Source organism: Galeopterus variegatus, unplaced genomic scaffold, assembly GCF_000696425.1.
Source record: "Galeopterus variegatus unplaced genomic scaffold, G_variegatus-3.0.2 Scaffold59, whole genome shotgun sequence".
Classification (NCBI taxonomy): domain Eukaryota; kingdom Metazoa; phylum Chordata; class Mammalia; order Dermoptera; family Cynocephalidae; genus Galeopterus; species Galeopterus variegatus.
In genome coordinates, this window is record NW_007726170.1 from 377,366 (window position 1) to 399,228 (window position 21,863).

The 21,863-nt window shown below is 37.3% G+C and overlaps 1 protein-coding gene across 1 annotated transcript in view; it reads right to left on the bottom strand.

The window, feature by feature from the left end:
- Positions 1-21,863, bottom strand: part of RBL1 (retinoblastoma-like 1) — a 71,289-nt gene that overhangs the window by 30,736 nt on the left and 18,690 nt on the right. Inside the window, exons 7-14 of the mRNA XM_008575398.1 lie at positions 16,879-16,928; positions 16,082-16,268; positions 14,475-14,641; positions 10,262-10,374; positions 9,735-9,838; positions 5,411-5,548; positions 3,442-3,606; positions 1,192-1,324 (exon numbers count right to left, since the gene is read on the bottom strand). Of these exons, the coding sequence (XP_008573620.1) occupies positions 1,192-1,324; positions 3,442-3,606; positions 5,411-5,548; positions 9,735-9,838; positions 10,262-10,374; positions 14,475-14,641; positions 16,082-16,268; positions 16,879-16,928 (1,057 nt within the window). The remainder of the gene's footprint in view (positions 1-1,191; positions 1,325-3,441; positions 3,607-5,410; positions 5,549-9,734; positions 9,839-10,261; positions 10,375-14,474; positions 14,642-16,081; positions 16,269-16,878; positions 16,929-21,863) is intronic.

Consider the following 21,863-nt stretch of genomic DNA (forward strand, 5'->3'; position numbering starts at 1 on the left):
TGTACTAAATATTTTTACTATTTTTTCATTTCTCTAAACATTAGTAACTGACAGTAAGAAGAATTTTTAACATTTTGATACTTGTAAAGATTACAAAACAATCACAATCGTTTCCGTTGATTAAGTTGCTTTGCGTTCAAAGCTTGCAGTCGTTCTTTTCTGGGGTCGGGTGGGGTGGGGGCTGTTGGTTGGTATGGGGATTGAACCCTGATCCTGGCTGTTATCAGCATCATGCTCTAACCATGTGAGCTAATTGGCGAGCACACTGTTTTTTTTTTTTTTGCACATTCTTTTTTATGATCCTGTACTGCATGTAAAGCAAATACTACACACATACAGTCCAAAAATGAATGTAGAGCTACCTTCCTATGTAACCTGAATACTTGTTCATCTGAGGTATGTTTGGGGATAACTGTATATTCAAGAGATTTTCTTAACTGATTTTAAAAAATTCAAGAGCAAAAGAATCCAGAAGATGCACACATCAGTTTGCTATATCACAAGAGAAAATAAGGAAGAAAGCACTAAAATCTTCCCATTGGTAAGACTGAACTATTAAGAGTATATACATAAGTCACTTATTAGATGAACTTAAGCATCCCAAACAGAATGAGTTCTTTGTTTTACTTTAAATATTTTTCTGTAGAGACATACATAGACAAAAGAAGAACATAACTTTGGTCAATTTTTTTCTTTTTTAAAGATGACCGGTAAGGGGATCTTAACCCTTGACTTGGTGTTGTCAGCACCACGCTCATCCAGTGAGCTAACTGGCCATCCCTATACAGGGACCCGAACCTGTGGCCTTGGTGTTATCAGCACCACACTCTCCCAAGGGAGCCACAGGCTGGCCTAAACTTTTGTCAAATTTGAATAAGTAGGTATTTAGCTTACTTAAATAGTTTTCCATTAGCACTTAGGAAAGACTGTATACATTTATTAAGAGTACAAAATACTATTTCCATAATTGATATTGGAATTAAAAAATAGATTTTATTAAAAATCAGACTGGAAGTCCTATTACTTTAATGAAAGTATACAACGAACCATACAAAGGTGTTAGCGCAAGCATTATGTCCCTTTTCAAATCTTGATAAAAGAAATTTATTTCTTAATAATATAGAAACAAGACTTGAAATTTTCTCTAAAAAAATTGTTATTTTTTCATTATTTTGCCAATGTTGAATCTACCCCTTCGAAGACTCCCACTGTCAGTCCGAACTTCCTTGACTCTTGGATGCATTATAGGAGACATTGGCATCATGGGAAGGTGTCCCTGTACATTTCCTCCATTTCCTGTTTCAAAGTTATTTGGGAATATAACCTGCAGAAAACAAAAACCCTTTGCTTTACACACAGATAAATCCACTGATTAAAACTTACAACAGGAAAAATGAAAAAAAAATTTTCTTAACCTCTTTTGCTGTTTCATTTCTCCTTCCTTCTTATTTCTTCTCAAAATGTAACAACTCACATAAAGTGCTCAATTGTTAATGTTGCTAAAGATATGAAAAGCATTCATTTTGCTTAATCTTATAATTTATCTATGTAAGTTACTGACCACTAGAAGTAAACCTATGAGACAGACACTATCATCCTCCATTTACGGATGGGAAAACTGAGGCTCAGAATGTGAAATTTGCTCAAGGTCACACTATTACTTAGTAATAAGAGCAAGGGTTTCACTCCAAATACTTTTCCTTAAAGTTCATAATTTTTTTCACTTTCTCAATGGATTCTACAATGGAAATATACTGAGGAATACTGGAGTCTCTCTAATTAATCACAATCTGCTGCAAAAGACCAAAGAAGCTTGGAAGAGAGATTTCAAGAAACCATCTTATTTAATTCTTCCTGGTCTTGGACAGTTCTTCCAGTAGTTTAGAATTAGGAAAAAAACTAAAGAAGATAAAAGAAGTATAAGGAGACAGAGAAAAGCAAAGAAGGATCAAAAGACAGGAGTAGGCTGGCCAGTTAGCTCAGTTGGTTACACAGTGTTATAACACCAAGGTCAAGGGTTTGGATCCCTGTACCAGCCAACCACTTAAAAAAAAAAAAAAGTTATAAAAGAATAACATGGAGGAAAAAACTCTTAATTTCTCACATGATACTGAACTGTTAATGGTGATTTGTACACAACTTTTATTTTTACATTCTAAATAACACTAATGAAAGTGTTCAACTCTTTAGATAGACGTGAAAATTTCTAAATGAGATTAATGATGTCTTAGATATAACACCAAAAGCACAAGCAACAAAAGAAAAAAAACAGATAAATTGGACATCATTAAAATGAAAAATTTCTATGTTCCAAAAGACACCATCAAGAAAGTGAAAAGACAATGTGGAGAATGGGAGAAGAGTTTTGCAAATCATGTATCCAATAAGGGAGTTGTTTCTACAACATATAAAGTATTCCTATAACTCAGTGATAAAAAGACAACCCAATTAAACGGGCAAAGGATCTGAGTAGACATTTCTTCAAAGAAGATATGTAAATGGCCAACAAGCACATGAAAGTATGTTGCACACCATCAGCCATCAGGGAAATGCAAATCAAAACCTCAAGATATCACTTCACACCTATTGGGATGGCTGGGATATAGGAAAACTGTAATATCATACACTGATGGTGGGAATGATAAATGGTACAGTCACTTCAGAAACCAGTGACAGCTCCCCAAAAGCTTAAATAGTTACCATATGACCCAGGAATTCCACTCCTAGATATATCCCCAAGGGAAACGAAAACATTATGTCCACACAAAAACTTATACCTAAAATTTCATATCAGCATCATTCATAATAGCAAAAAGGTGGAAACAACCCAAATGTCTATTGACTGATATACAGATAAATAAAATGTGGCTTATCCATACAATGGAATATTACTTGGCAATAAAAGGAAATGAAAGGTTAATACATACTACAACATGGATGAGCCTTAAAAACATTATGCTAAGGGCTGGCTGACTAGCTTAGTTGGTTAGAGTGTGATGTTACAAAATCAAGATCAAGGGTTCAGATCCTCATACCGGCCAGTGGCCAAAAAAAAAAAAAAAAAAAAAAAGAAAAAAACATTATGCTGAGTGAAAGAAGCCAGTCACAAAGGACCACATGTTGTATAATTCCATTTATATGAAATGACTAGAACAGACAAATCTATAGAGACAGTAAGTAGATTAGTAGTTTCCTAGGGCTAGGAAGAAGATGGGGTGGGAAGCAGGGAAATGATAGCTAACGGGTATGGGTTTCTTACTAAAGTTCTTACAATATGTTCCAAAACTGACTCTGTGACGGCTGCACACATCTACAAATATACTAAAAAACTTGAATTGTACACTCTAATGGATGAATTGTATGATATATGAATTATATTTTGATAAAGCTGTTATTTATTTATTTTTTAATGACTGGATTATCAGACTTGTCCTGACTCACTTCTTCACAGGTAGGTACTTTGTTTGAAGAACCCTGGAGAGCCTCCCACAGTGCAGAATTGTGACTCCATGCTAAACTCTCCAAAATCTGTTCTTCAATGCTATTCAGGTGTTTCACCATGTCCCTCGAGAGACCCTCCTCTGAGCGGATCACTACCTCAATAACCTGGAGAGGAGAAAATTGAGAAGGCAATGTGGTTATAAGCAGTTAGTTCTATCTGGCTTACAAATATGACTGGTTCCAGCCTTAATCTGGGACACAGAACCAATACCATCTTTGAACCATAATTCTGTGGCTTACTAATATCTTTTAATTTATAAAGGAGCTTTTAAGGTCTTTAAAATGTTGTCACATTCATTTGTTTTTCATGTTTTATTTTTTACATGAAAAATTGTAGCAATGATAGGTAGAGACTGGTCAACAGCCTGACAGTAGTGTAAGTCAGGTCTTAGGTTCCCAGTCTGGTTCTATTTTGAACTTACTGTCTGTCCCTTCCCAGACTATTCTTAACCAATATCTCAAAAGAACAGAATGAATAAACTATTTAAAAGTAACTTTGCTTATATACACTATAATTCTATTTTAATAAGGGAAAAGATATAGAACAAAGTCTAAGTATATACACAAAAATATTAATAGTGATTATTAATAATTACGTTATATCATATGATTTTAATACATTTATGTGTATTTTCTGTTTTTCTTCAACAAGCATTATATTATTTATGTGGTAAAATAATAAAGGCATTTTGCTTCTTGAATGAAATAAGGATGTTATAAACAAAAACAAATTGCTATTAGGTTGTGGGCAAAAACTAAACTCATTCCTATGGGAAAATTTGAATATACACATCAGCGTTAATGTAAGTATATAGAATCAACTTTCCCTAAGAAATCTAAAAATATTTTAATCACACTCAGTCAACAATTCAAACAGATAAGCTTTCCAATGATATGCATTTTCTACAGCTTTAACTCAGGCATACTTTATTATTATTATTATTTTTAAAAAAATTTTTTTCCTTTTTGTCTTTTTTCGTGACCGGCAATGGATCGCAACCCTCAGTGTTGTGCCCGTACCGGACCGGGACCGGCAATGGGATCGCAACCCTCGGTGTTGCGCCCACACCTCGCTCAGCCAGTGAGTGGCCGGTCTGTATGTGGGATCCGAACCCTCGGTGGGAGCGCTGCCGCGCTCCCAAGCGGCGCACTGTAGCAGTGCGCCACTGGGCCGGCCCCTAACTCAGGCATACTTTAGGTACAAAAATTTAACTCTTCAAACTAATTTTTCTATTATCAGTAGTTTGCAAGTAGCACAGATACTGAAATATTAACTAAATCATGCTAATAAGTGTTAACAGTAGCATTAGTCTTAAATTCAAACACTAGGTAACATTAAATGCTATTACTAGGATGACTAAATATTATAGACTGTGATGATTTAGCTCAGTAGTTGTGACCTCTATATTTTATAAGAAAAAGGTTAATAAAAATAGTTGTATCAGAAAAAAAAAGTAAGGTAAGATTCATCCACACTAAATTAGCTCAAATTAGGGGAAGAAGCATGATCTGTTATTACATCTTCATGAGCTAGACCATCACCACAACCAATTTTAGACCTTTTCTTTCTCCTGGGAAAAAGCATTTTTGCTCTTTATTATGCATCTGTTTAATAAAATTATGATTTTCATTCATAAATATGGATAATTTGAAGTTAAAGTACTTGGTTCCAGGTCACATTCGCAAGTCAGTGGTGGAAAAAGAACTGAAGACAGGATTGGTTTAATTTACTGATACCTTCATCATTTCCCTTTTGTTCTTCATTTTACCCAAAAGAAATAAGTATCAGTATTTTTAGAACACCTCTGGAAATATTTTCCAGACATCATGAAAGCATGTTTCTTCAGCACTAAGATAAGTACAATGTTTATGTGAGGCACACCGTAACAGAATTTTGCTCTCATCTCACCTTATAAAAATAAAATGGTTGCAAATTGAGAACTTCAATAATCCAAGGAAAAGTACGAGGTGAACTATAGGCAAAGAGCACAATTTCCAAACAACAAGCCATCAGGGAATGATGAAATATATCCTGCTCTAAAAGAACCTTGGGGAAGAGAAAGGCCACAATTTAATATTTCTCAGCAATTGCAGTCTTTGCCATTCTAGAATTAAAGAAAACTACAGAAACAAGATAAAATAACTTGTGCAAATCACACTATGCTAGATTACCAGAGATAAAAATTATAAGCTTTTTTTCTAATCTTGATCAGTGGCAGATCTTAAGTTTAAATGAGCCATATATAACAATCTGCTTTAAAATCTGAACAAATAATAAAATAGTCAATGTTACTATCAAGAGAAAAGCATCAGTATTGGTTCTTTTTTTAATGACAGCTAACTGTTTTGTCAAATAAGGGTTTATTAATCAAAACACTGAAATGGAAGGTAATGTCACAGCTAAGACAAAAAAGTTCAAGAAAGAAATATTTAATTAAGAAGACTATTTCACCATTGAGTTTAAGATTCAAAATAAAACTTTATAGTTTTAAAGGTGTTTGTTGCCATCCTTCTTTCAAATATCACCTGAAATCAACAAAGAGAAAGAAACAGAAACTTAATTTTGGATAAAACTAGAAATCCACAAAATATGAAGACTAAAAATGGATGGAAGGATGATAAACTACTCAGCAGATAGGAGGATGGTCAAACATAAGGGCCTGTAGAGTGAAACTGAAATGAATTTGCTTTATGAAACCTGGGAAGGACATAGCAATTGAGGGCCCAGGCGAAATGGACAGTATGAGTGAGGCAGGAGCCAACAGAGATGGGTGATCTGAAAGCCTATAGTAATTAGAGCCCCTCAGGTCCCTACCCAACCCCTCAACCCCTACTCTAAGGGGTCAAATGACAGATCTCTAGTCTATTCCCATAGGGATGTGGTGGATTATTCTCTAAAAAAACTGAACCAAAGACTCAGAGCTAGAAAATACTGGGAACAAAACAAACTGGGATTTTAGGTGAAAGTCTGCAGACCAAAGTGTAAGACCAAGTTTCCCTTCCTTGTTCTGCACCACAACACCAACAGCCAGGACAGAGATTAGCAGATCGGTCTCTGGAGAAACTGAAATATCCCAGAAAAGCCTTACAGACACCAACAACTGAGGGTCCCTAATCTACCTGATTACCTAAGGCCACTGGACTTTTATCTCAACTCCTGCACACACAGCTTTGGATCAACTTTTTAGTACCTCATTCAAATATAAGTAGACAACCAAGAATAATACAACATTTGAAGAAGACTTTTAACTAAAAGACTTAGGTGAAAAAAAACAGAAAAATTCAGAGACAGAGAGACAAAGCCGGCAGCAAAAGAAAACTTTTTTTTTTTTTGTCTTTTTCCGTGTCCGGCAACGGATCGCAACCCTCAGTGTTGCCCCCGTACCGGACCGGGGACCGGCAACGGGATCGCAACCCTCGGTGTTGCTCCCGCGCCTTGCTCAGCCAGTGAGCGGGAACCGGTCTGTATGTGGGATCCGAACCCTCGGGCGGGAGCGCCGCCGCGCTTCCCAAGCGGCGCACTATCCAGTGCGCCACCGGGACGGCCCCAAAAGAAAACTTTAAAGAAATCTAAATTAATAAACTTAGAGAACAAGAAAGAGATGGAAATAAAGATATAGTTCAAATTAAAAATTCATTAGGACTAAATGATGAAAAGTTCAGTAAATATCCTTAAAAGTAGAACAGGAGAGACAAAGAAATAGAAAACAAGAGAAAAAAATAAGAAAATCAATTCAGAAGGCCAATCATCTGATTAATAAGAACTACACAAAAATCAACTGAATAATAAAAACTCCACAAAGATAAATCGGTGGGCAATTTATCATTTAAGAAATAATGCAATAAAATGACCAAGAACTGCAGGGCATAAATATCTAGACTAAAAAGAGCAAGTCTGTAGAAATGCCAAACAAATGAATGAAAAAACCCACAATAAAGCGCCCTATTACAAATTTTAGAACATCAGTGATAAAAGGAAGGTACTAAGAGTCCAGAAAGAAAACACAGGTCACATACCAATACAACTGGGAATGAAAATGCCATTAAACTCATTAGCAACACTGGAATCTAGAAGATAATGTAGCAATGCCTTCAAAATCATACAGGAAAATAATTATCAATCTAGAATTTTATACACAGAAACCTATCAATCAAGTGTAAATCTAAAATAAAGACATTTATGCAAAGTCTTTAAAAAGATTTAAGGTGAGGTAAGGTTTCTAGACTTTACTTCAATTGGCAAAATGTCTATAGCAGTAGACTATGCTATTACGTACATAAAATATAATACCTAGAGCAACCACTAAAAAAAAAAACTATATAAAGAGATATAATGTACAAAATGAGTAACCTACAGGAAGGCAGGAAAAAGAAAACAGAGAAACAACAACAACAACAAAAAAAAAAAAAAAAAAAGGGAGAGAGAGAGAACAAACAGAAAACAAATGGCAGACATAAGTCCTAACATCAATAATTAAATGTAAGTAGTCTAAATTCACCAATTACAAGACAGAAATTAACAGAGCAGATAAAAAAGTGATCCAATTATATGCTACCTACAAGAAACTCACTTCAAAGATAATGACATAGCTTGAAAGTAAAAAGATGGAAAAAGATATACCATGCAAACACAAATCAAAAGAAAGCAGAAGTGGCTATATATAAACATCAGATAGACTCCAGAGCAAAGAAAATTACCAGGGACATAAAGGTACATTTTATAATGATAAAAGGATAAATTCACCAAAAAGACAGAGAGCAATCCTAAATGTGCACACACCAAACAGTAGAGCTTCAAAATACGTGAACAAAAAAATCTGACAGAACAGAAAGAAACAGATAAATCCACAATTATATTTGGACCCTTTAATACCCTTCTCTCAACAAATGAGAGAACAACTAGACAGAAAATCAGCAAGGATAGAGAAGAACTCAACATCATCATCAACCAATTAGATACAACTGACATTAATAGAAAACTTCACCCAATGCTCACAGAACATTTACCAAGATAAACCATATCCTGGGCCATAAAATAACATCAACTAATCTAAAAGAATTGAATTCATACAGAGTGTATTACAAAATTATAGAAATGGAAAACAGAGTAGTGGCTAAGGGGAGTAAGTGTAACTGTAACAAGTAACGAATGACAGAACAATTCTGTATTTTGATTTTGGTGGTGGTTATATAACCTACACATGTGATACAATTGTACAGAGGGATACATATATTGTTTCAATGTCAATTTCATGGTTTTGATATTATACTATATAAATTATAACCACTTGGGGAAACTGGGTAAAGGGTGCATGGGACCTCTCTGTATTACTTTTACAACTTTCTGTGAATCTATAATTATTGCAAAACAAAAACTTAAAAAATTTACTTCTTTCTAAGGAAGTTATGAGAGGGTATGTTCCATCATTACGTTAGGATAACACAAAAGCAAAAGACATGGAATCCAGAAAAAAGGGGAACAAACAGAAGAGATATGAAGAAAATTTCCAAGGTGAAAACAAGAAGAAATTTTATTACAATAGTTATACAGCACCATCCTTAGACATCAACTTGTTTTTATTGGAATAGGACAGAAGACTCCAGGAGTTACTGTAGAGGAAGAGAGGGAGGGAGGAGGTAACTGAAAGACTGAAATTGTATAAAAATCTTTTACATAGCTGCTGGAGAGAGTGGTCAGACTTTGTCAAATATTAAAAGGAAACAAAGTAATTAAACACACACACACACACACACACACACACACACACCCACCCCTGCTGGAGAGAGTGGTCAGACTTTGACACACACGCACACCCCCACCCACAATTAAACACACACACACACACACACACACACACACACACCCACCCCTGCTGGAGAGAGTGGTCAGACTTTGTCAAATATTAAAAGGAAACAAAGTAATTAAACACACACACACACACACAGTTAGCTTAATAGTTGGAGAGACTGATTAATACTAGCTGGGACTGAAGGACGGAAAAAAAGGATAGAAAGGGAAAGGACACTGACTGTGTACCAAAGATGAATTTTATGTATTTCACATTTCTGCCTAGATGTGGCTAACCCTGGATGTGCCAAAGTCAATTAAAGTAAACTACAATGTCATTCTGGCCAAGTTGCCATAAACTGCTGACCTCCTTAAGCCTCTCAAAACACTGCTTCCACACTAGGACTTTTGGACCTTGCCAGTGGCTGGGCGTGGATTTACTTACTGACATGTCCATTCCATGAAGTCTTCGGGTTTCCTGAACCATTACAGCCTCTAATATTTTATAATACAAAATTTCTGCCAGCTTCAGTCTGTTTACAGCAAAGTCTACAGGGGAAATAAAGGGAAAACATGAACTGATGAAATCTAGTCATTAGGGACTGAAGAACAACTTTTATAAACTTAAATCTGATAAAGATTTAAGAATCTTTAATGTAAGAATTAATTACATTAATTAATGTAATTCTTACATTAAAAATAAAAGGGAAGGAAAAAACTTGAATTTCTACTTTTTGGGGGACAATCTATGTACTTTCAATGCTATGCCAATTTTAGTTTTCTCTCTTTTTTTTTTTTTAAAGGATGACCGGTAAGGGGATCTGAACCCTTGACTTGGTATTGTCAGTGCCACGCTCACCCAGTGAGCTAACCGGCCATCCCTATATGGGATCCGAACCAGTGGCCTTGGTATTACCAGCACCGCACTCTCCCGAGTGAGCCATGGGCCGGCCCTTAGTTTTCTCTTCTTACCTATATGAGATCCTGGCTGTTCATCTGTTGATTGAGTATAGTGTTGGCAGAAAGTTTCTCCAATTCCTTTCAGTATTTTCACAATGTTTTCCATAGGATTACGCACACATGATCTACAAAATACCAGAGGAACCTAATTACCAGGAGAAACACCAGACTACCAACATTTCTTCTTTCAAGAATTAATATGGGGGCTGGCCAGTTAGCTCAGCTGGTTAGAGTATGGTGCTGATAACATTAAGGTCCAGGGTTCAATCCCTGTTCTCCAACTGCCAAAAGAAAAAAATTAGTTTGGGGGCCGGCCTGTGGCTCACTCGGTAGAGTGCGGTGCTGGTAACACCAAGGCCACGGGTTCGGATCCCATATAGGGATGACCGGTTAGCTCACTGGTTGAGCATGGTGCTGACAACACCAAGTCAAGGGTTGAGATCCCCTTACCGGTCATCTTTAAAAAAAAAAATTAGTTTGGTTTTTAGTGGCTAAAGTTCTATTCTCCGTTGTAAACTTACATATGTAAACAAAGCTTTACATATGTAAAATTTTTTCATATATACAATATGTAAAATTATAGAAATATATTAAATTACACATAATGAAGTTACATATATTTTTAACATATATGAGAAAGCTTTGTTTCTATGAATTTGACTACTTTATATGCCTCATATAAGTGGAATCATGCAGTAGTTATCTTTTTGTGATGGGCTTATTTCACTTAACATACTCAAGATTCATCCACATTGTAGCATGAGATGATTTCCTTCTTTTTTAGGGCTGAATAATATTCCATCACGTGTAGACAGCATTTTCTTTATTTATTCATCCATAGATGGACATTTAGATTGCTTCCACATCTTGGCTATTGTGAATAATGCTGCAGTGAATGTGGTGTGCGAATATCTTGAGAGCTGGTTTACAACTGGTTTACAGACAACCCCCAACTTATGATGGTTAGACTTACAATTTTTCGACTTTACGATAGCACTAAACCACTACACATTCAGTAGAAACCGTACTTCGAATTTTGGTCTTTTCCCTGGCTAGTGATATGTGGTACAATATTCTCTATGCTGGGCAGTGGCAGTGAGCCACAGCCATGCGATCATAGGGTAAACAACCAATATTTGCTACCTTTCTGAAGAATACTATGACTGCTAAACCATCAACAAGTGTCAATGTCCCAGTGCCTTCTACCAGTTATTCTCAAGCCTCATCAGAAGAGAAACTGATTACCCTGTCACTGTGGCATCCCATCATCCAGCAATTAATTTTTTTTTTTTTTTTAAAAGATGACTGGTAAGGGGATCTTAACCCTTGACCTGGTGTTGTCAGCACCATGCTCACCCAATGAGCTAACCGGTCATCCCTATATGGGATCCGAACCCGGGGCCTTGGTGTTATCAGCACCACACTCTCCTGAGTGAGCCATGGGCCAGCCCATCCAGCAATTAATTTTGAAGTTCAATGCTTCAAACATTCTTTAGGCCCAGTGTGCTTTCAGCTGTGTATGTTGAGTACTCATACAATTCTGTTCTTCACTTTTAGTACAGTATTCAATAAATTGCATGAGGTATTCAACACTTTATAATAAAATAGATGGTTTTACCCAACTGTAGGCTAATCTAAGTGTTATGAACACATTTAATGTAGGCAAGGCTAAGTTATGATGTTTAGTATATTAGGGGTATTAAGTGCATTTTTGACTTAATGATGTTTTCAACTTACAATGGGTTTATCAGGATATAAATCCATCATAAGTCAAGGAGCATCTGTAAACCCAGAAGTGGTACGGAGTCATATCATAATCCTATTTTCAGTTGAGGAACACCTCCATATTGTTTCTCATAGTGGTTGCATCATTTTACAATCTCATCGACAATGCACAAAGGTTCCAATTTCTCCACATCCACACCAATGTTTGTTATTTTCTGGGTTTTTTTGGGAGGGAGGGGGGAGTGGCATCCTAACAGATGTGAGGTGATATCTCATCGTGGTTTTGCATTTCCCTGATTAGTGATGTTGAGCACTTTTTCATATGCTTGTTGGCAATTTGTATATGTCTTCTGGAGAAATGTCCACTCAATCCTTTACACATTTTTTTTTTTTTTTACTTTTTTTTGGCAGCTGGCCAGTTTGGGGATCTGAACCCTTGACCTTGGTGTTAAAACACCACACTCTAACCAACAGAGCTAACTGGCCAGGCCCCTTTACACATTATTAATCTGGTTGTTTTCTGTTACTAAGTTACAGTTCTTTATATATTTTAGATATGAACCTCTCATCTAATACATGGTTTGCAATTATTTCATTCATTCTGTATGTTACCTTTTCACTCTGTTGATTGTTTTCTTTGCTGCATAAATGTTTTTAAGTTTCGTATAGTCCCATTTGCCTATTTTTGCTTTTGTTACCTGTGCTTTTGGTGTCATATTCAAGAAATCATTGCTCATTACAATGTCATGAAGCTTTTCCCTCACATTTTCTTCTAGGAAATTTATAGTTACAGGTCGTATGTTTTAGGTCTTTAGTGCATTTTGAGTTAATTTTTGAATATCATTATAAGGGTCTATCTTCATTCTTTTGCATGTGGATATCCAGTTTTCCTGGCACCACTTGTTGAACAGATAATCCTTTCCCCATTGCAGAGTCTTGGCACCCTTGTCAAAGATCACTTGACCAGATATGTGAGGGTTTTTTTCTGGGCTCTCTATTCTATTCCATTGGTCAATAGATCTGTCTGTATGCCAGTTCCATACTGTTTTGAAAACCGTAGCTTGTACTAAGTTTTGAAATCAGGAAGTGTAAGACCTCTGGCTTTGTTCTTCTTTCTCAAGATTGTTTTGGCCATTTGGCATCCTTTGAGATTCCATATGAATTTTAGGGTTTTTTCCCTATGTCTGCAAAAATTGTCATTGAGATTTTGAAAGGGATCCCACTGAATCTATAGATCACTTTGGGTAGTATGGACATTTTAACAAGCCTTCCAATCCATAAACATGGGATGTCTTCCCATTTATTTATGTCTAGGTTCTTTATCTCATCCATTCTATATTTCCTTCTTTTTCTTGTTGCTATGTTTGTATAGTTGCCTTGCTACTTCTTTTCAACTTATGCTTAAATGGGTAGTTCAATCCAGACCTATTTACTCAAATGCTGTGGAGGATAGATCTCCATGACAGTCTTCCTACATTACCTACAACCTGCTTATCCTTTTGAGGCTAGGGACTATTCTGTCTACTTTCTTATATCCAGAATCAGGTTTGGAGAATGAGAAAGAACTCAGCTGGTGCTATATTCAACTTCTGTTGGAGGACCAGGGCTTTGCTTTCTCTTCTGAGATTTAGTTACATGTCCTCTTTCCAGGGCTCTCTATACCTAGTCAGGGATGTCTTCTAGTTTTATGAGGATCTCTCCTCAAATCATCACACAGTGTTGGAAATGGCAGCCCCTGGCAGTTTTTCATATTTCTGCTGGGATCCTGGTAGTGGTACATAGGAACTTTCACTAGGGGAGGTTTCTATGAATTTTTACTCATCTGCCTACTCACCTCATTTGTTTCTTTTCAAATTTAAGATATTAATGAGCATTCTCAAGATTCTATCAACATACCCTCTTTTTCCAGTACTGTTTCTTGGGGATGGGTATACCAGAATCATCCATTTCCTTTCTTGACCAGTACCTTGAAAATTTATGGCATGAAATCATATCCCTTTCTTCATTTGGTTGCTGCTGGTAAATACTTGGTTGTTGCTGGTTTTTACTATTCTCTTATTTCATTGGGTATGAGGAAAGAAGGTTCTCTAATCTGGCTTCATTCTACCATCTTTACCAGAAAACATGCCTCCTTTCTTAAAAAAAAAATTGCATAAAATTCCATTTTATGGCTACACCACCAGTCCCCCATCTAATGGACATTAAGACTGAACACATTTAAAGTAAATGTAAAAAGAAAAACATGCATAATTCAGGGATGGTTACAAGAGTGGAACCTCCAAACTAAATAACTTTTAATATATACTTAACTTTGGAAGTGTATAATCCTATGAAATAACATTACATATAATTTTTAATAGGTACTTCTATCTGTTTTTGATTGAAATGGTATAGTAAAACTTGCCAAATGTATATCTACTATATCAAGAATTCTGAATATACCGAAAATAGAACAAGGAATCTATTTTTTAAAAAACTTTAGAAAAATAACAGTATTTACTCAAAAATATTTATAAGTTGTTCACTTGGTGCATTTTTCAGTCCAGCCACAATACTCTGTAACCGGCTCACACTTTGGGTGGCTGAAGCAACAGGAGTAATGACTGCTTCTTTTTCTCGTAAATACCGCCGTCCTGTCAATGGGGTAGAAGGTGCGAATGATCTTTTCTGTTGGAAAAAAAAAATCTGTGAGATTACAAGGTTACTTTCCCCCTTATTATATGTTTAATTCAATACATATATCATCTTCTCTATTCATACTTAGTGGTAAGTTACTTTCTTCCCCTTTTCTGGTTACTTGCCAATTTTTTTTTTTTTTTCATTCTAAGGTTGAAAAATGGGGGCTGGCCAGTTAGCTTAGTTGGTTAGAGAATGTTGCTGTAACACCAAAATCAAGGATTTGGATCCCCACATTGGCCAGCTGCCAAAAAACAAAGAAAAAGAAAAATGGAATACCCACAAAACTTTTAGCAATATTATGCTAATAACACCCTTATATCTGAATAATATTTTTTTCAAAGCACTTTCTACTTATAATCTCATTTTATCTTCATAAAACTCATTTGAAATGTAACATACACATATTTTAATTTTACATATGAGGAAACAGAAACAGAGAAATTAAAAAAAACTTGTTTAATCTGACAAAATTAATGGCAAGGCTTGGGTTAAAACTCAGGTTATCTACCTTCTAAACCACCAAATTTTCTATTAAACCTCATCCTCCTACCCATTTTACACATAAATACAGAATTAAGCTTTGGCCATTAACAATCAAGTCTATAGCCATATGGGTGAAGTTAGGAAGAGCACACAGTTTGTTTTGGGTAGGAAAGCAACCTAAATTTTAAAGCAACATAACAGAAGGTAAGATGAAGCAAAGAAAGAATGGTAAGAAAATAAAAATTTCTGATAACACCAAGGCCACGAGTTCGGATCCCCATATAGAGATGGCTGGTTCACTCACTTGGGAGAGCGTGGTGCTGACAACACCAAGTCAAGGGTTAAGATCCCCTTACTGGTCATCTTTAAAAAAAAAAAAAAAGGGCCGGCCCGGTCGCGCACTGCTACAGTGCGCCGCTTGGGAGCGTGGTGGCGCTCCTGCCAAGGGTTCGGATCCCACATACAGACCAGCAGCTCACTGGCTGAGCGAAGTGCGGGTGCGACACCAAGGGTTGCGATCCCGTTGCTGGTCCCAGTCCGGTACGGGCGCGACACTGAGGGTTGCGATCCGTTGCCGGTCACAAAAAAGACAAAAAGGAAAAAAAAAAAAAAAGAAAAGAAAAATTCCTCTTTCTATCAAGACACATATTTTACTAATAAGCCCAAGTGTGCTGGGAAAATGTATCCAAAATATGAATAACAGCAAGAAATGAGGTAAAAAAATACTAATGCCATAGTTTTTCTCCTTCTTCTTCTTCTTTTTTTTTTTGATTTAACATATGCTTTGCCTAGGAATAAGTGGCATAGTTTTAAAATTACCTTTTAAGGCTTTTATGAGAAATATGAAAGTCAAGATTTAACTTGAAAGATGCTTCTGCTGTTAGTAGAATCACACACACAGAGAAAAAAATCACTCAAGACTGAGGCCAGGCTAGGGTATATTACTTTTTCAAAGTGTTGTTGAAGGTTATACTCCACATTAGCCTGTGCTGTCAGTTTCCCTAATGGGGTGTCACCAGTGAATTTTCGAGGCGTTCCGATTTCTTCTTCCGCATCTGCTCCCAAAAAGATCCTCTCATCAAAGTCACCAACAGTTAGAACATACTCTTCATACTCCTTGTTCACTGCTTTGCTGCAAAGAGAATTATTTTGAGCTGCTAGAATAAAACTAAGTTACAAAGTGGATTTATCTTGACTTGAAGGTATATTTGGAGTCGACAGCTTGGGAAAGCTGAAGACTTTCTAGTTTTTATTAAGTGTCCATTTAACAATATTAGAAGTTCCTATCTGATTATGGACATTTTTCACGTTCACATACACAACAATAAATTATTCTGAAACAGTGAGTGAAGCGAATACATAATACTTAATCTGAAAATTAGCTAAATTTAATTAAGGAAAAGAAAATGATATCTGATCATTGAAGAAACAATAGTGGCTTTGAAATATGGGCACTCTGAATTTGCCAAAATGTGAAAAATGATAGGATGTAAAATCAAATACAGAATCATTGGGTCCATTTATCAGTTTTTCAGGAGAGTAGTTGTTTTAAATGCCAATGCTTTCTTTAAATAGATGTACTTACAGCCAGCAAGGCTTAGTGACAACACCTATTCAATGCCAGTAAAGCAGAGGGAACTTGGACTTAGAAAAGTTACCTTGATATAATGTTACATTTAACAAATTTCAACAAATTATTGGCAGCTGGTAATAGGCCAACATCATTAGTGCTAGATACTTACCTATTATCAGTAAAACTGGAAAGGTCTAAGAGGCATTCTCCTTTTAAAATCTGGGAAGAAAAAATTATTTGGGAACATCATATAATATAATTAAGCATACTGACACACAAAAAAACCCCGTAAAATTTATCTAAATTTTCACACTGTTGGTTCTTATTAACACCCACAGAAAACAGAATTACTAAATATTCTTTCTGAGTAAAACACATTGAGCATGCAAATAAAATATTTTAAAAAGTTTAAAGTCAAGTTTTGAAAATATTTTGAGGTTAACCTATGACAGTGGTTTTCAAGTTTTAGTGATATAAGAATCACTTAGGGAAGCAGGCAAGAAGCAGAGCATGCCCAGGCGCCTAGTCAGGAGACAAAGGCTGCAGACCCCTCAGCCCAGAAGCAGGCAAGCAGCAGAGCATGCCCAGGGTCATAGGCAGGAGCAGAGGGCAGTCTCCCCGGCCTGAAAGCAGACAAGGAGCATAACGAAAATACCACTTCCGCATGTGTGGCCCACCACAGCCACCACCACAGCCGCCACAGCACTAGCCACAACCACCATGCAGGCAGCCCACCAGATACTCGACTGCACTGACACAAGGAGAGTCACCAGAGGAGACTGGAAAAAGAAGACGACTCTCTCCTCAAACTCCACACCAGGGTAATAGAAGCAGCAACTGCTCTACTGGATGACCAGATGTCAATGTAGAGATACTGGAAATATGAAAACCCAAGAAAATATGACACCACCAAAAGAAAACAGTAATTCTTAAATACCAGACCCTATAGAGCAAGAAACCCCTGAAGTGACTGAAAAGGAATCCTGAGCAACAATGTTAAGGAAACTCACTGAGATATGAGAAGACTCAGACAACATAATGAAATGAGAAAAACATCCAGGATATGAAGCAGGAAATTTACAAAAAGACGAATACCTTAAAAAAGAATGTAGTAGAACTCATGGAACAGAAAGATTCACTCATCAAAATAAAAAACACAACCAAGAGCTTAAGCACCTTAACACAACCTAGAGCAAGGAGAAGAAAGAATTTCTGATTTTGAAGATAGTCTTTTTGAAATAACCCAGGTGGACAAAAAAAAAGGAAAAAAGAATTTTAAAAAATGAAGAAAATCTAAGAGAGCTAGGAGACAACCTCAAGTGCACAAATATTCCAATCACGGGCATTCCAGAAGGGCAGGAGAAATGAAAGGGCATGAAAAACCTATTCAACAAAATAATAACCCTCAAACTTCCCAGGTACAGAGAGAGACATGAACCTTCAGAACCAGGAGGCTCAAAGATCCTCTCTCCAAGACATATTATAATCAAAACTCAAAGACAAAGGGAGAATCTTAAAAGCAGCAAGAGAAAAGTGTCAAGTCACCTGTAAGGGAGCCCCTTTCAGACTAACAGCAGACTTCTCAACAGAAACTCTACAGGCCAGAGGAAAGTAGGACAATATATTCAAAGTACTAAAAGAAAAAAACCTGCCAGCCGAGAATACTATAACCAGCAAGGCTATCCTTCAGAAATGAGGGAGAAATAGTGTATTTTCCAGACAGACAAAAACTGATGGAGTTTACCATCACATGACCAGCCCTGCAAGAAATCCTCAAAGGAGTCCTGCATCAGGAAACTAAAAAACAATAATCACTCATTGCCTTGGGTTAAATATCCCCCCAACACTTAATACCCATTGCAACTGTTGAGGGTGGGTAATCCTATTATGGTAATTGATGGGGGGGCCTTGAAGAGGTGATTAGATTGTAGGACCATGCCATAATGAATGGATTAAAAATGGTGGTCATGGGCGTGGTTTGGAAGGCTTTAAAAGGAGAGTGAATGAGGAGGTTAGTGTCTCTCTCTTGCTCTCTCTGCTCCGCCATTTCGAAATGTGGTACCCTGCCATCACTGAAGTCTCCATCAAAGAAAGCCTTCACTAGATGTGTTCCCTGGACTCTGGACTTCGTAGCCTCTGAAACTGTAAGCAATAAATTTTGTTTTCTTTATAAATTACCCAGTACTGTGTGTTTTGTTATAAGCAACAGAAACGGACTAGTACACTCATCTTACCAGCTATAGTTCTGTTCAAACTTTGTTTTTTCATAATTCAGTCTTGGTAGGTGGTGTGTTTCTAAGAATTTATTCATTTCATCTAGATGATGTAATTTGTTGACTAACAATTATTCATAGTATTCTCTTATAACTCTTTTGATTTCTGTAAATTTGGTTGTAATGACCCCGGTTTCATTTCTGATTTTAGTTATTTGAGTCTCTCTTTTTTCTTAATCCATCTAGGTAAAGGTCAGGCAATTTTGTGGATCTCATCAAAGTACCAACTTTTGGTTTCAATGATTTTCTCTACTTTTCTTTTCTATTTCTTTTAATCTATGCTCTAATTTTGTTTTTTCCTTTTTGTCTTTTTTTTACTGACCGGTAACGGGATCGCAACCCTCAGTGTTGCACCCGTACCGGGGACCAGCAACGGGATCGCAACCCTCAGTGTTGCACCCGTACCGGGGACCAGCAACGGGATCGCAACCCTCAGTGTTGCACCCGTACCGGGGACCAGCAACGGGATCGCAACCCTCAGTGTTGCACCCGTACCGGGGACCAGCAACGGGATCGCAACCCTCGGTGTTGCGCCCACACCACGCTCAACCAGTGAGCGGGAACCGGTCTCCACATGGGACCTGAACCCTCGGCGGGAGCGCCGCTGCACTCCCAAGCAGCACACTCTCCAGTGCGCCACCGGACCGGCCCTATGCTCTAATTTTTATTATTTATTTCCTTTGCTAGGTCTAGGCTTAGTTTGCTCCTCATTTTCTAGTTTCCTAAGGTGCAAAGGTGATTGCTGATTTTGAGATCTTTCTTTTTTACCAACATATGCATTTACATTAAATAAATTTCCCTTTTAGCAAAAAAATAAAATAAAATAAAAAATATATCTTTTTCAGTCTTTTATTTGGATGTAGATGTGGAGTTTAAACATACCTGTTTTTAGTGAAGTTTTTCATCCTGCTTTTTCACTTAATATTACATCTTAAGAATTTTGTCTTAAATTCTCTTCAAAATTATGAATTTCATAACTGCATTATATTACATTTTATGGAGGCCCATAATTTATTTAGCCATTCTCATATTGTTGGACATTCAGTTTATTCCCAATTTTTTTCCTTTATATAACTGCCTTCCACATTAAAAAAAAAAGTTTGAAGATCTGCTTACGGTTTCAAGAAGTAGGATAATTGATTGAAATTGTATGAATATTTTAAGGAGTTCTATTTAAGAATCCAATCTGTTCTTCAAAAGTTTTACCAATTTGTACTTGTACTAGAAGATTTTGACATTGTTTCTCACTTAGCACCAGTATTATATAGTATCATACTTTTTCAGTTTGAAAAATGAAAAATGTCATTTTCCTGTTCTTTTTTTTTTTTTTTTTGTCTTTTTCCGTGTCCGGCAACGGATCGCAACCCTCAGTGTTGCCCCCGTACCGGACCGGGGACCGGCAACGGGATTGCAACCCTCAGTGTTGCTCCCATGCCTCGCTCAGCAAGTGAGTGGGAACCGGTCTGTATGTGGGATCCGAACCCTCGGGCGAGAGCGCCGCCGCGCTTCCCAAGTGGCGCACTACAGCAGTGCGCCACCAGGCCGGCCCTACACTATCCAGTGCGCCACTGGGCCGGCCCTCATTTTCCTGTTCTAATTTCCACTTCTATGAACATCTTAGCATGTATTTATTAGCCACTTGTGTTTCTTTTGGATGTGTGATTTGTCTGCTCATGTTTTTTTTTTTTTTTTTTTTTTTTTTTTTTTTTTTTTTTCACAACCCTCAGTGTCGCCCCCGTACCGGACCGGGACCGGCAACGGGATCGCAACCCTCGGTGTTGCCCCCGCGCCTCGCTCAGCCAGTGAGCGGGAACCGGTCTGTATGTGGGATCCGAACCCTCGGCGGGAGCGCCACCGCACTTCCCAAGTGGCACACTAGCGCAGTGCGCCACCGGGCCGGCCCTGTCTGCTCATGTTCTTCACCAAATTTCTGTTAAGATTTTTCTAATTCATTTTTTTTTTTTTTGTCTTTTTCGTGACCGGTAAGGGAATTGCAACCCTTGGCTTGGTGTCGCCCGCACCACGCTCAGCCAGTGAGCACACCGGCCATCCCTATTATAGGATCCGAACCCACGGTGGGAGCGTCGCTGCGCTCCCAGCACTGCACTCTCCCGAGTGCGCCACGGGGCCAGCCCCTCTAATTCATTTTTAAGAGTTCTTTATGCATTAAGGACATTAATCTTTGTGCGTTAAATTTGTTCCGTATCAATTGACTTTAAATAAAAAAAAACAACTAAAAAACTAAAAAACTTCAGAGTCAGTCTACTTATCTGTAAAATGGGGATATTAAATAGCATCCCCCGCCCCCACAAAAAAGGAATCACTTAGAGGGAAAACGTTAAAAATACAGACTGAAGGACCTCAAGGCCTGAAATAATGTAGCATTTTTAACAAATTCCCAAAGTGATTCTGATGAAAGCTGTCCACTATTAAATACTGCTCTATGGAAAAGGGAAACTAACATTAATTGAATCATTTATACGTGTTTATATGTGGGTTTTTTTTTTTTTTTTCCAGCTGACCAGTACAGGGATCTGAACTCTTGAACTTGGTGTTACAACACTGTATTCTAACCAACTGAACTAACCAGCCAGCCCTATGTTGCGTTATGTAAGCAAAAGATTCGAAGATAATATAGGTACTGTCACTGGTGAGAAAGAAAACTATACCGTTATTAATATTTTCTTTGTATCCACCCTGTACTTGGATTACCATACATCAGGGGTTGCAAACTCAAATGCCTTGAGGGGTCAGGGTTCAATATACATAAATGGGCCGGCCCAGTGGCGCACTGCTACAGTGTGCCGCTTGAGAGCATAGTGGCGCTCCCGCCGAGGGTTCGGATCCCACATACAGACCGGTTCCCGCTCACTGGCTGAGC